Below are 16,478 nucleotides of genomic sequence, written 5' to 3' on the forward strand. Positions count from 1 at the left end.
ATAACTTGCCTAATTACCCTAACCTACCTGATTCACCTTATTAACCTAGTGAAGCCTTTAAATGTCACTTTAAGCTGTACAGAAGTGTCTTGAAAAATATCTGTCATCAGGGCAAAGATAAAATAAACCAGTTATTAAAAATAGATTTTTAAAACTATTATGTTTAGAAATGTGCTGAAACGATCTTCCCTCCATTAAACAGAAATTGGGGAAAAAAAATAAACAGGGGCGCTAATAATTCTGACTTCAACTGTGTATATATATATATATACTTTGTCAGTTGGGGGAAATGGGTCAAATGAAGCAGGTGTAGAAAATGAGGTGAAGTCATCAAACCACAAACATACAGGAGAACAGCTCTGAGTTCAGCTTTACAGCACAGCAGATAACAAGCTCTGAATGAAAGACAAACTAACTGGAATAAAGATGCATTAAAGTTTTCTTTAACTTAGTACACACTGAGTTTATAACAGAGATTAATAATGAGTTTACTTGTTTAGCCACTTGTATGTATGTGGGTGATTCTAGAATTGAGGCTGCAATTTGAGACTTCAAGATAACTCAAATAATTTTTCTACATAATATAACATAATATATTCAAAAGTCCATCATCAGCATCACAATAAACACTAAATAAATCAAGTATAAACCAATAAGAGCCAGAACAGCAGTAGGGAAAACACATAAAGAGACATTCTGAGCTTTCATTCACATATTTAATTAAATAAAGCATCAGATTGTGTCAGATGATCATCTTCCTTATATCCAGAAGCAGTCTCTGGTAAAACACTACGAGAGTCTTTCTCATTCCTGTTCAGCATTTACAAAGAGTGTGCATCATAATGTTGCAGAACACCCATCATAACGGAGCTGATACTTGGAGGAACTGGGCTTCAGGCGTTGCGTTCGGACGGAGGAATAAACTCCAGACCCAAATGTGCAAATATCTCCTCTTCTGTTTGTGCCCGGAGGTACAGATTCTGTTCAGATTCAGAGACGATGCTGTGCTTAATGTTGAAGATTGTGATTGGGTTGTTATATTTATTGTACTGTTGAAGGTAGAATCTTTAGCCTTCCTGTATAATTAAGATTATTTCTCAGATATTTCCCGAGTGCTGTTTCACAGAGATTTTGTCTAATCATTTTTTAAGCATAATAATTTTATTAAATAATGTCTAATAACAAATGTATTATTCCTTGCCATGATGATGGCACAGAGTATTTTACAAGATCCTAGCATTCAGCTTAAAGTGACATTAACTAGTTAGGCAAGTTAGGAAATACGGATATATATGAGCGATATTACACTCGTAGCAGTGCTGGCCCTGGTGGGAGGCGTGCATTGGCTTAAGGCTGCAGGCTGAGTGCCTTAGTGTCCCACCAGTGCTGATATACAGCCACATGGCACTGCTGCACGTGTGATACTGCGTTTATACAACAGTTTGACAGCATAATTACATTTACATTTACATTTAGTCATTTAGCAGACGCTTTTATCCAAAGCGACTTACAAATGAGGACAAGGAAGCAATTTACACAACTAAGAGCAACAATGAATAAGTACTAAAGGCAAGTTTCAGGTCTGTAAAGTCTAAGAAGGGAAGTGTTAGTATTTTTTTTTTTTTTTTCATTTTTTTTTTCATGTGTATAAAAAAAAGAAATAGTCAAAAACCCTTTTGTATGAGGAACTACTTTATCCGCCATTCATTCACATCAGCAGCTGACTTCAGAACAGCAGAAGCAGTTACTAATTCACCAACGTCACTTGACAGCTAGTGTCTGAAGGATTCTCTAGCGCAATGTCTAAAGTGAGGACAAAACGGCTGATTTTGCTCACAAGATTAAGACTTTAAGGCTAAACAGCATGAAATGCCATCAGTCTACAGAGATTTCCCAGTATTTCTCTGTTGCAATCGGGAGATCGTAATAACAAACCCTGAAAAAGCCAAAGCAAAGCAAACACTAGCAGATTACTGTGGTATAAAGGCAGCACTATAACATACAAAAGAGTAATTGCCTAAAGCAGTGGTTCTCAAACTGCGGTATGTGTGCCACTAGTGGTACGCGGAGGAATGAAATATGTCATGTACATGCTACATATATTTCAAAATGTATAAAAAATAATGTATATAATATCCCATATAGCCTATATTTCTGAGGTAATCTGTCACGTTTTTTTAACTGTGCAGAGTTGTAGCTGCTTTCCTAGGCCTACCACGCTACTGTATTTCAATACTGCTCATTTTGGTGGTACTTGGAGTGACAATTTTTTTTCTGAGGTGGTACTTGATGAAAAAAATTTGACAACCGCTGGCCTAAAGAGTGCCACTTACCACTTTTATAATGACTTCATCAGCTGTAGTTATAAACTATGTTGAGTTTTTCTCCTCTAAGGGCTTATTATGTGGTCTCTGTCGCCATCTTGTGGCAAAACATCAACCGTCTAAGCTTTGCTCAGCGTGACAGGCTGATGGATGCTGATGCACTAAATCTCCAAAAGTACAAATATTTACCATAGGCACTATCCTTATAAATAAACAGCATAGTTGCAATCTAAATAATTATATTCTTGCCTAAAAAAAGCCTCAAAAGTACACTATGTTTTCCAACAGATGCAATATTTGTCGAACTGTATAGAGTTTATTGATCTGCTGTCAGTCTATATGAGTGGAGTAATACAGAAGAGTGAAGAGGCTGTACGAGTTTTACAAGAATATCCCAGGGCTATCAGCCAATCAGATCCGAGAACCAGACAGAACTGATAAATACATAAATATATTAAACATCTGTATTAGTGCTGGGAAAATTTATTGTGATTAATCACAACCCAAAAAAAAAACTTGTTTTGACATAATACATATGTGTACTGTACTTATTTATGATGTATGAAATAAAAATAAACACATGCATAAAAATATGTGAGAAAATGTTTATTCATATTTATATATAATTTTAGAAATGTGCATATACAAATTATATATTTACACATTTATATATATTTCTGTGACTATTTTGTTTTGTATAGTGTTGTTTTCATGTATGTGTGTATATTACATACACCAATAAATATAACACACACACGCACACGCTCACATACACACATATATATATATTATGTCAAAACAAACTTTTATTTTGGCAATTAATGCAATTTATCTTTGTCCAGCTCTAATAATTTACAATAAAATATAATATAATAATAACAATTTGCATATACAATCACAAAGTATGAAAAGTATAAAATATGCCCTCTTAAACAGCACTTGGGAAATATTAGAAAAAGAACAATTATTTATTCTTCATCTCTGTGTGTGTGTGTGTGTGTAATATTGTGCTCGTACTGATGTGGTTTTCTGAGCCTCACCTGTTTGCTGTCGTAGAGGGTGTGGCTACTCAAGGTCATCTGCTTCTCTTGCCCCGCCCACCTCCTCAACTCCCGCTCAAACAGCTGCAGAACACACAGAACACTGACCTCAGAACAGCTGCAACCACACAGTTTACACACACACACACACACGCACACACATACATACATACACACACATATATATATATATATATATATATATATATATATATATATATATATATATGTGTGTGTGTATATATATATATACATACATATATATGTATATTTATGCATGCAAATAAATAAATAATAATAAATAAAATGTAAATGTGGGTGTGTCATAAGATCATAATGGGCTTTAGTTTACCTTTGATCCGGTCCACCCGAGCGTGGCGAAGGCAAACTGACTGAAGGGACTGACCACCAGATCCACCCGCACCGCTCTGCAGCCGCTGTCACATGCAGATCCAGATTCAGATGTAGATGCAGATCCAGATCGAGATGCAGATGAGTGAAGTTTAAAGATGGAGAAACATCTCTCAAATCGGTCCATGTTGCTGGCTGAGCGCGCCGGCCCATCCAGACGCTCCACATACGAGTTTCTGGTGGTCTTCTGATACAGCAGCACACCCTAAACAACAGCAGCATTCAGGAGGATTTAATAAAAGTCCCTGTGAAATCAAAATATAATTCTACTTTTTTTTATTTAATGTTTTAAAGGGTCTGGCGGCTTCTTTTTTATCTGAGCTTGTGACTCGCTATTTACTCTCCCTCAAGTGGTTCAAACCTTTAGGAGTTTATTCTGTTGAAGACAAAAGACGATATTTTGAAGAACACCAAAGATACCTGTAACCATTGACTTCCATTGTAGGAAAAACAAATACTGTGGAAGTGAATGGTTACAGGTTTATAAAACATTTTTCAAAATATCTGAAGGAAAACACAAGTAAAATGTGAGTAAATGATGACAGTCAAAATTCTGTCATCATTTACTCACATTTTACTTGTGTTTTCCTTAGTTTAGAGTAAACTGTCTCTGTAAAATCATCTAAAACATTTTTAGATGATAGTGAGAGTATGTCAGACTTAAGTATTGTTTTTTTTTTATCTACACTCACTGGCCACTTTATTAGGTACACCTCACGAGCATCAGGTTGGACCCCTTTTGCCTTCAGAACTGCCTTAATCCTTCATTGCATAAATTCAACAAGCTACTGGAAATATTCCTCAGAGATTTTGCTCCATATTGACATGATAGCATCACACAGTTGCTGCAGATTTGTCGGCTGCACATCCATGATGCCAATCTCCCGTTCCACCACATCCCAAAGCTGCTCTATTGGATTGAGCTCTGGTGACTGTGGAGGCCATTTGAGTACAGTGACATGCTGCGTTATCCTGCTGGAAGTAGCCATCAGAAGATGGAGACACTGTGCTCATAAAGGGATGGACATGGTCAGCAGCAATACTCAGGTAGGCTGTGGTGCTGACATCATGCTCAACTGGATGGATCCATGCTTTCATGTTGTTGAGGCCAAATTGTGAACCGAGCATCTGAATTGGCTGGTTCGATATTTGAGTTAACAAGCAGTCGGACAGGTGTACCTAATTAAGTGGCCGGTGAGTGTATATGCACATATATATTTTTCCCATTTAGAAAATGCTACTTGAATATAAAGCATTTAGATATTTGGACTAGAAAAAAGACCTGCTCCTCCAGCCAGCTGATGATTTTCGACATCAGTCCTTCCTCCTTTCCCTCCTCCGGATGTGTGATGAGAAAGTCCACATCATGACCCACTTCCTTTCCCCTGAAATACACACAACAATATCAACAGTAAAAATTACAGACTGTTCCTCTTCCCATCAGGGAAAACCAGCAGCAATCAGTAATGCATGATGATCTGCTGTCATGTCTTTGCAATCAATAAATGTGATTATAATGGAAGTCAATGGAGCAAAAACAGCACCAGAGAGGAGTCAATCTGAGCAGTGTATTGTTGAAATTCTGAACATTTTCAAAGCATTTTCCCAAAATATGCATCAGAATAAGATTTGTCAGCAGAAATCATCACATCTGCTAAAACACAGAGAAAGCGGAGGCCAAATGAAGACTCAAAATCAGCCCGGAATGTATGAAAACAACCTAACAGCACACAAGGGTTAATTAAAGGCTGTGATATAAAATATGCTTGAGGTTTTAAACCCCATGAGTGTTCATAAAGGCATTATAATCTGCTGTGAGCGCTACACAGACCTCCTGAAGCCGCCCATGAGCTGGATCTGACATCCAGGCAGCACCGAATTCACAGCCGCCTCCACTATAGCCATGATCAGCTCAGCCTCCGCCCGCGTCACCGCTCGCTGGAGCTCAGAGTAATACTGCACACCTGAGAGAGGTCAGAGGTCAAAGTAATACTGCACACTTGAGAAAGGTCCGACTCAGAGCAATACTTTTCATGGAAAATGTTATGCAAGAATATTTCATGTAAGAGTAATGAATAAACAACAACAAAACTTGTTAAATGCTTTTAATATTCAGTTAATATTATAAATAAATAAATAAATATTACAAATAACAATAAATCCAGAGATATTGATAAGTTTCAGGTGCATATTTCAGTGTTTTTAGGTGTAGATATGTTAGTCAACTACATTTTGTCTATATATTAAATGTTCTATATTTCTAAATATAGCTTAATCTTACATTATCGCAGTACCTGCTTGCTGTGCACGGTTCAGCTGTTGTCCTGTGCGAATTAAATCATCTGGAGTTCGTAAACCTTCTCTAATCCAGCGATCAGCCGTCCGCACACCGACCCCGAAAACACCAGTCAGAGCCTGGAGAAAACAAGACCTGACTTCAGAAATCACAAACTAGAGGAGAAATTATTATTATTAATCGAAAAGTAATCTAAATATGATTTAATAGAAGTCGGATTACATTAGATAAATGTGTAATCTAACAGATCAAATAAGGGTTAAGGCAAAAGTAATCTAAATGTAATCCAAAAGAAGTCAGACTACATTACCATAAAGGTGTAATCTGAGATCAAATACTTGTTAGCACAGAAGTAATCTAAATGTAATCCAAAAGAAGTCGGATTACGTTACAGAAATGTGTAAACAGAGAAATCAAAAAAGGGTTAAGGCAAAAGTAATCTAGATGTAATCCAAAAGAAGTCGGATTACATTACTATAAAGAAGTAATCTGAGATCAAATACTTGTTAGCACAGAAGTAATCTAAATGTAATCCAGAAGAAGTCGGATTACATTACAGAAATGTGTAAACAGAGAAGTCAAATAAGAGTTAGGGCAAAAGTAATCTTAATGTAATCTAAAAGTCAGATTGCATCACAAAAAAGTGTAATCTGAGATCAAATACTGGCTAGCACAAAATAAATTTAAATGTAATTCAAAAGTCGTCAGATTATGTTACAAAAATGTGTAATTTAGGAGATCAAATCAGGGTTAAGGCAAAAGTAATCTAGATGTAATCCAAAAGAAGTTAGATTACATTACAGAAATATGTAATATAAGAGATCAAATAAATGTTAGCACAAAAGTAATCTAAATGTAATCCAAAAGAAGTCAGACTACATTACCATAAACGTGTAATCTGAGATCAAATATTTGTTAGCACAAAAGTAATTAAATTGTAATCCAAAAGTAATCAGAATAAACTACAAAAATGTGTAATTTAGGAGATCAAATAAGGGTTAAGGCTAAAGTAATCTAGATGTAATCCAAAATAAGTCAGATTAAATTACAAAAATGTGTACTCTAAGAGATCAAATAGGAGTTAAGGCAAAAGTGATCTCAATGCAATCCAAAAGTCAGATTGCATCACAAAAATGTGCAATCTGAGATCAAATATTGGTTAGCACAAAAGTAATTTAAATGTAATCCAAAAGTAGTCAGATTACATTACAAAAGTGTGTAATTTAGGAGATCTAATAAGGCTTAAGGCAAAAGTAATCTAAATGTAATCCAAGAGAAGTTAGATTACATTACAAAAAGTAGTAATCTAAGAGATCAAATAAGGTTTAAAGACAAAGTAATCTAAATGTAATCCAAAAAAACAGCTTACATTACAGAAATATGTAATCTAAGAGATCAAAAAAAGGGTTAACACAAAAGTAATCTAAATGTAATCCAAAATAAGTCAGACTACATTACAAAAATGTATAATGGAACAGATCAAATAAGGATTAGAGTAAAAGTAATCTGAATGTAATCCAAAGTAGATAAATTAAGTTACAAAATGTGCAATTTAAGAGATCAAATCATAATCTAAAAGTAATCCAAACGTAGTCCGATTACATCACCATTAATGTGTAATCTAAGAGATTATATTAACGTCTACAAATCATCATCATGTTATTGTAATCAGTTACTGATTACATTTCAAGAGTAATCCGCCAGCTCTGATTATGAGTAATGTGGAAGTATTTGTTTTTATCTGAACATACCCGTCATTACCTTCATGGCCTGAAACTGCTCCGACTGTCTTGTTGACTCCACTTCTCTTGATGAACCGTCTTCTAAAATCTCCTAAGGGGGTGAAATAACCTACTTTAACTTACAAAACATCTTAAAACGGGCAAATAATATTGATGTTTTGATTATTATTTTTAATTTCAGGTTTATTTGATGCAAACCAAAATTAGCCAAGAGGTTATTTGTCATCTGTAGACCCTGGACTAATGTTAAAATAGACACTGGCGCTCCATCATCACCTTTATAACCCTCTGTGAATGATCCCCAAGGCAGGGCAAACACCGCAGATCCTCCATACTCTTCACCCGATGTGGGAGAGCCTTCAGGACTGAAGCTGCTCGTCTGAACGCCACGCTTCGGCCCTCATTATCATTAAACTCTGCATTCTGAGCCAAGATTTCAAGAGCTTCCTATGAGAACAGAGAGTTCAAAAGGTTTATCCTTCACTTAAAGGAGATATATTAGCTCTCGTTTTATAAGATTTAAAATAAAGATCTGATATTTAAAGTGTGCAGTGAAGTTTCAGCTGAAAATAGCACACAGATAATGTTTTCTATTGGTCTGAAACTGACCCTTTTAGGCTTTGAACAGTAAGTGTGGTATTTAGTTAGTCGCTTTAAATTCAAATGAGACCGTGCCTTTTTTAAAAGAGGGCGGAGCTACAAATGCTTATGACCATATAAGGGTGGCCTCTTATTTCTGTGTATGGCTTGTGTGCTATGAACCAGGCCCGGATTGGCTAATCGGGAGGACCGGGAGAATTCCTGGTGGGCCGGTCCGTTTTTTGGCCGCGAGGGCCGGTGTCCCTAGTTCCAGAATCGGTTGCTCTCAGCAGTCACACTTTTTAAAAATAATTTATTTATTTACTTGACCACAGCCTTCTTATTAATTGTTTTACCGCAGCTCTGCTCTTTTTATCTATTTTCACGTAGCCTCGTGAGCAGGATGCAATTTAATGATGATATAACCAGATAAGTCGCCATTCAACGTTCAGCTGTTGTGGTACAGTGGATAGTACGTTAGATTATGACGCGGCCATCCTGGGTTCGGTCCTCGTCTGAGTAACAATTTTTTTTTTTTTTCATTTTTATTGTTAAGAAATAATACTGTAAGGGTTGTTGAACATTTGAAGTTCTAAAAGTGCTGTTTTCTCAAAAAAAAGACGTGATAGTGTCATTAGAAACTGAATTGGAAATAACCTTATTTTAATATAGTCAGTGGTGAACTGAGGTGGGCCGGTCTGAGGCTTGAAACTCCAGGGCTGAAAAAGAGTCCCACTCCGGCCCTGCTATGAACTATATTTTTAATTCCTTCCACAATATCTGTAAAGGAGACATCAAATTCTAAATAGCAATTTATGGCAAAAATGATTTTAAAATGCAATTAAGCAAATAATTTCATAAATAAAGAATGATCGTTTTGCTTCATAAGAGCTCAATGTGACATCAGGAGCCACGGCTATTGAACTGGACTGCGTTTCTTTTTAATCTCTAAAATGGGTCACCATTCACTGCCATTATACATATTATTCACCAAGCACCACAGATTAAGCTAAACATCTTATTTAATGCTTTACTGAACACAGTCACATGTATCAATTTAATTCATTCATTCATGTCGGCTTAGTCCCTTTATTGATCCGGGGTCACCACAGCGGAATGAACCGCCAAACCATCCAGCAAGTTTTTACGCAGCGGATGCCCTTCCAGCCGCAACCCAACTCTGGGAAAAATTTAATTAATAAGAAATTTAAATTGGGCGAGGCAGTGGCGCAGTAGGTAGTGCTGTTGCCTCACAGCAAGAAGGTCGCTGGGTCATTGGTTCGAGTTTGGCTCAGTTGGCGTTTCTGTGTGGAGTTTGCATGTTCTCCCTGCGTTCACGTGGATTTCCTCCGGGTGCTCCGGTTTCCCCCACAGTCCAAACATATGCGGTACAGGTGAATTGGGTAGGCTAAATTGTCCATACTGTGTGAATGAGTGTGTGGATGTTTCCCAGAAATGGGTTGCGGCTGGAAGGGCATCCGCTGCGTAAAAACTTGCTGGATAAGTTGGCGGTTCATTCTGCTGTGGCGACCCCGGATTAATAAAGGGACTAAGCCGACAAGAAAATGAATGAATGAATGAATGAATGAAAGAAATTTAAATTCTAGTGTGAACTATTCCTTTAAATTCGGATTCAACTCACTTCTCGATTGAGAGCATATGTGGGCGGGGCTTGATTTAGTCCTGATTGGATTGGTTATGGTCTGCTATTGGTGGATATGAAGTGAGCGACTCCGCCCCTCATGCTAATAAACAACAATCAGAGATGTGTCATTGAATATTCATTCATTCATTTTCCTTTCGGCTTAGTCCCTTTATTAATCCGGGGTCGCCACAGCGGAATGAACCACCAACTTATCCAGCATGTTTTACACAGCGGATGCCCTTCCAGCCACAACCCATCACCGGGACACATCCACACACACTCATACACTAGCCTACCCAATTCTACCCAATTCCCCTATAGCGCATGTGTTTGGACTGTGGGGGAAACCGGAGCACCCAGAGGAAACCCACACCAACACGAGGAGAACATGCAAACTCCACACAGAAATGCCAACTGACCCAGTCTTGCTGTGAGGCAAACATGCAACCCACTGCGCCGCCGACATTGAATATAATGAACAAAATAATGATGTGTGACAGATTAAGCAGTTTTAATACACACTAAAATCTTGTCTTACCGTCAGGAATGCATTGTGGTGCTTTAGAGGCGTTCGTCTTTGACAGGCGTAACTTTTCATCAGTATTTCAGCGCCATCGCCGTTGAGCTCTGGGTTAATCTGCAAAACAATGTATATATGTCAGTTTCTCCAAGCTTATTTCTGGCACAACAAAATGTAATGAATAAATGAATGATTTGAATGATCAAGTGTGGGAATTTTGAGAACTTGAGAAGTGAGAAATAAATTAAATTGATTGCAAATTACGAGTTTGTATGCTGACTTTTTACACACAAAACGGTAAATTAAATCTCACAATTGTAATTTTTTGCATGAAGAATATGTGTTTCTATCATTTCTGAGAGCAATGCACATTGTGCATAGAGCTACTGTAGGCCTGCAAATAAATCATTTTCTTGTGCGACGTATCGTCACAAAAATTATTGGGTAACACTTTATTTTGATGGTTCGTTTGTTGAACTAAAGTTATATTGCATTTACATGCCAACTAATTCTCATTAGATTTTAAGTGGACTGTTAGGTTGGGGTTAGTGTAAGTTGACAGTCTACTAATACTCAAATAGACCATCAATATAAAGTGTTATAATTATTGCAAATATTACTGATATTATTGTAATTTTATGAAGGTAATATTATAGCAACTACTGCATTAACAGAATATTAATAAAAATAGACAAAAACTGTAAAGCGACAAAAGCTTTTTATTATTAAGGTTAAGCCTGTCACAATAAATTGCTTTAGTTGTGTGATATATGATATTACATTATTGTCTTTTGAAGCCCTTTTATTAAAGGTGCAGTACATAAGTTTGACACCCAGTGGTTCAACTAGGTGTTGCACCCCTGGTTCAAAACACATGCAAGAGCAGGTTGCCAGATTGACAACACCAATTCCGTTTAAAAAGCAACAGCAAGCAATAAAATTAATATTTTTTCATATACAAAGGAGTTTATAACCTACAGGCCCGTAGCCAGCCTGGTAAAAGGGGTGGTTCTTTTTTCTTAAAAAGTGGACCTTTTTGCAATTATACATCTCAGTTTTAACTGAAATTAAAATACTGCATTTTAGTGACATTTCAAGCATTACTTTTTTGCTGGATTTGTTAGTCAGATGTCATCATAACCACACTTTTTGATGTAATAAAAATATTTCCTAAAAATTTGCAATAAAGAAAAATTAAAACGACTAATTTTTAAAATAGAAATGTATTACATCATATATACTTAGGAAAAAACAGCAATCTGTTAAAGTTTTAAAGTTCAAAAACTGTAGCCTGCTATCATTTATTAGACAAAAAACAAACTGGCCAGAACATGCAACTGTCCTCAGTCTTTTTTTTCACCATTTCCACAAAAAAATATTAATTAAAACATAATAATAATAATACAATAATAATGAATTCTTCAGATTTTTTCTAGCCTCTTTGGTAAAAAAAAAAAAAGTAGGCTACATTTGAAAATCCCTGGATATCAACAATAGCCAAAATATATATTCAAATTAATTTAATATGGTCCACTTCAGCTGCTTCACGTTTTTATTGCTCTTTTATTTCAGAAATAAGGTCCAAGATTTAGAATAAAGTTACCTGTAAGATGTTTTCTCTGTTTAAAAACTATACTATAGTTAAAGAAGACTTCTCTTACATCAGATTATAGTCGAAGCAACAGCTGACAGAGGATTCCGTTTGGTCTTAAAGCCTTTTTTGATGGATTATTTTCATTATTTATGATGGCATAGCAGTCAAAATAGGACAATTGAGCTCATGTATGGGACAAATTCTGGACCTTTGTTAGTGAGGGGTGGGTCTTCCGAACCTCCCCTGGCTAAAAGTTAGAACATACTTTATGCTTATAATAAACATGTTTTTAATAGAGTTTTGGCTGTAAAAGCGCACCTACAGGTGTTTCAGGTGCAGGGCGGATTTTCTCCTGGTCATAATTTTTTTGGTTTATATTAACTTTGTCCAAAAAATTATTAAACCTGTCCAGTTTCATCTAGGACGCATCCCAGATCACCTTCTGAAGTGGTTTGAGCGATCGGGTTTATATCCGATCAGAATAAAACGAATGAAGTGAACAAGCAGCCTCAAAAACACGGGATTAGCGCCTTTTGCTGTGAATCTGACAGCTGAGGACTCCACTTGCCATTTAAGCCTTCGTCGGACAGTTATTTAAAAAAAGGCAAATATAGGGGGGGGGGTCATGTACTGGACAAGTCAATAAATATACAGAACGCCCCGGCTAATGCGGCCAGTTCCCTTAGAACCTCATGGTTGGAAGCGGACAGATTTTCATCTGTTAGGAAGTAAGTAGCCTAACTTTTGTAAGTAACCCTGTTTGGCAGTCCTTTTGAGCATATGTTCAATATTTTGCGATAATGACGCCGCTGCCTGTCTTTTCTGCCTTCTTGCTCTTTTCGACCCACAGCGTTACTATGGATGTCGCATCAAAGATTCAAATGTGACTAGTCAGTGGGTTATGTCACGTGACTCGCGTCACATTATTGTGGCTTTGAGGCTCAAATTACTCCAGAGTTATTTAAAATGACACTTTATTACAATATATATTAAATATAAATATATTATATTAATTACATAATAAATATAGTATATAAAATTAAATTACATAAAATAATTAAAAGGACAAAATCTGGACCTTTTAGCCGTGGGGGGTGGTTCGTTCGAACCACCCGAACCCCCCCCTGGCTACGGGCATGACCTAATCAACACCTGAAATTGATATTTTAGAAGCGGCTTCTATTTCTTGCACCTGAAGATTGGCTGTATTTACATTTCTGTCCAGTTTCGTCTGGTGCAATTAGACAAATTGCTCATCACTGCTAATCTCCTTGCATAGCGTGTTGTTGGGACACGGGGTCACAATGTAACCTGCTCACCTAATGTTTACACTCGTAATATTTATAATATTTGCTAATTAATAGCCTCATGTGAAACAATAATTGGCTAATTGGGTGTGTTAAATGACCAAAACAGAGACAGCCGTTCTGGCTCCTGTACCTGCAGTGTGTGTGTGTGCTGCACAGGTACGGGCTCTCCGGCCTCCATGCTCTCCGTGAACCAGCAGATGTCCAGCAGGTGAACAGATGAGGATGAGGCTGCGTGTGTGTGCTTCTCCAGCAGGTGATCAGAGGAAGAGGTTTGTGTGTGTTTCTCCAGCCAGGCCTGAACCTCTGCTGCGCTGCTGTTCTCCGACACCACATGAGTAACAGAGGAGCTGATGGAGAAACACAACAGACTCACACCGCGTCCCAAAATACACACAACAGTCAATAGCAAGAGGGGAGTATAGTGATCCTTTTTCTTTTACACTGCTGGGTTCTACACAATTCGCTCATGTTGTCCCAACTCAAATCGATTCAATTAAGTTTGTTGTTTTTACACAGTCAACTTATGTTACAAAAAGTTTTTACGAAAGCAAATGTTAACACAAATTCAAATGTTTACACAAAAGTAATCTAAATGTAATCCAGAAGTAGTCAGATAACATTACCATAAATGTGTAATCTAAGACATTATATTACTGAACACACATTTTGTCATGTTATTTGTGAAAAAAAAACGCAACCGTTATTAAATAATTCCATTAAACAAAAGAGTTTCAGTAAACAAATTATTCAATCATGTTAGAAAAAATCAGTGTTTTGCTGGCAAAAATAGAGTAAAGTAAAAAATGTTTAAAAAATCTTTAAAGAAACTTTTTTTTAAAAATCAAACTTATATTAAAGATAAAGAATGAAATTAGTTTTTGCATCTGTCAAAACAGCACGAGATTATCCTGATTCAATGTGTGTGACATCAAAATAAGTGTTAGCAGAAAAGTAATCTAAATGTAATCCAGAAGTAGTCAGATTACATTACCATAAATAATGTAATCTAACAGATTACATTACTGACTACACATTTTGTCATGTTATTTGTAAAATACTCTTAATCAGACAAATTATTTTTTATGAATTAGAATACTACATTATTTACACAACAGTAAGTTGTTTATTGATTATTTATGATTTATTAAGTAGTTTTTCCCTTTTATTTTTATGTTTACATTTTTTTATTATAAAACTGCCATTTATATGTATTTGTGATTCTTCTTGATGTTTTTCATTGATTTGGTCGTCTGCACTTAATTAGGCTGGTTTTGGAAACTAGGTATAAAAAAATAACACCACTACTATTTAAAAAATCCAAAACAGTTTCAGTAAACAAATTATTCAGTCATGTTAGCAAAAATCAGTGTTATAATGTCAAAAAATAAAAAATAAAGTAAAAAATGTTTAAAAAAAATTTAAATTTAACTTATATTAAAGATAAAGAATGAAATTAGTTTTTGAATCTGTCAATATAGCATAAAATAATCCTGGTTCAATGTATGCATCATCAAAATAAGGGTTAGCAGAAAAGTAATTAAAATGTAATCCAAAAGTAGTCAGATTACAAAAAAGGTAAAGAAAATTTAAAAGAAAAATACAAGCAGACAACAAAAAACTTTAAATTAAATTTATTTTAAAGTAAATATTTAAAGTATTTTTAATTGTAACTTTGAAAATAGCACACAATTTTATCCTGATTCAATATATGTGACATCAAAATAAGGTTTAGAGCAAAAGTAATCTAAACGTAATCCAGTAATAGCCAGATTACATTACCATAAATGTGTAATATAAGAGATTATAATAATGACTATACATTTTGTCATGATATTTGTGAAATAATCAGCCTAGTTACTTTTTATGAATTACATGACTACATTATTCAACTGATTTTAAGTATAAAAAATGAAAGTGTTTTTTTTCTTTGTATGTCAAATAGCACAAGATTATCCTGCTTAAATAAAAGCGACATCAAACAAGGGTTAGCACAAGTAATCCTAATGCAATCCAGAAGTAGTCAGATTACATGAGCATAAATGTGCAATCTAACAGAATACATTAATGACTACACATTTTGTCATGTCATTTGTAAAACACTCAGTCAAACCTAGTTACTTTTTATGGATTACATGACTACATTATTCAACTAATTTTAAGTATAAAAAATTTAAGTGTTTTGTCAAACAGTACAAAAGTATCATGCTTTAAAATACGCAACATTAAATAAGGGTTAGCACAAAAGTAGTCTGGTTACATTATCAAAATTTGTGATCTGAGTTTAAATAAGAGATATAACAAAAATAATGTAAATGTAATCCATATATATACAGATTACATAGCCAACATTGTGTAATCCAAGACACCAAATAACGGTTAGTACAAAAGTAATCTAAAAGTATTCCAAAAGTAGTCTGATTACATTATACCATATTTGTGTAATCTAAGAGATTATATTACTCTCTACACATTTTGTCATGTTATTTGTAATCAATAACTGATTATTATCCATCCAGCTCTAGACATTACCACGGTAAAGTGACGCTGTAAGCACACACCTGTACGAGTCTTCAATGAGAAACCCTTTGCTTCTTCCTAACCGGGTGAGAAACGCTCTTCTAGACGCTCCCATTTTCCTCTCCAGGATGAAGATGCAGACCTGAGGATATTTACAGCTGCCAGTCTGCTGTTTTACCGGCACAGACACTTTCCTGCGCTTTAACGGGATCATAACCGGGAAATGTATCCGTTCACCGCGGTGTTGTTTTGGACTCTTCTATAAGCTTCACTTCTACACTTCTGCCGCGCTGAGGGAAACAGGTCACGTGGTCAACTCGCAAAAAAATTATTATTGTTATTTAGTATTATAATATAGAATTGTCTGTGGTTGGATGTATACAATGATTATGTTTTAAACATATATATTGTTAAATGACAACAGCATGTACAAATTATTAAATAAAGAATACTGCGCTCAAACATGGCATTTGTTACTTTTCTCAGCGTTCGTGACGATG

General features: G+C 35.6%; 2 protein-coding genes across 3 annotated transcripts in view; one reads left to right on the forward strand and one right to left on the reverse strand.

Annotated features, from left to right (window-relative positions):
- The window catches only part of myo18b (myosin XVIIIB), an 880,426-nt gene that overhangs the window by 690,413 nt on the left and 173,535 nt on the right, over nt 1–16,478 (forward strand). The window lies entirely within an intron of this gene.
- Nucleotides 698–16,224, reverse strand: polm (polymerase (DNA directed), mu). Of its 2 annotated transcripts, none has more exons than XR_015500272.1 (11): nt 16,020–16,213; nt 13,592–13,808; nt 10,576–10,674; nt 8,090–8,260; nt 7,823–7,904; nt 6,070–6,190; nt 5,607–5,739; nt 5,058–5,160; nt 3,717–3,980; nt 3,365–3,448; nt 698–980 (listed from the first exon to the last, which is right to left on the reverse strand). XR_015500272.1 is itself a non-coding variant. In NM_200248.1 (11 exon segments), coding segments are annotated over 11 exon segments (1,524 nt in total). In that variant the 5' UTR covers nt 16,193–16,224; the 3' UTR covers nt 698–893.

This window comes from Danio rerio, chromosome 10, assembly GCF_052040795.2.
Source record: "Danio rerio strain M-AB ecotype USA chromosome 10, GRCz13ab, whole genome shotgun sequence".
In the NCBI taxonomy this organism is placed as follows: domain Eukaryota; kingdom Metazoa; phylum Chordata; class Actinopteri; order Cypriniformes; family Danionidae; genus Danio; species Danio rerio.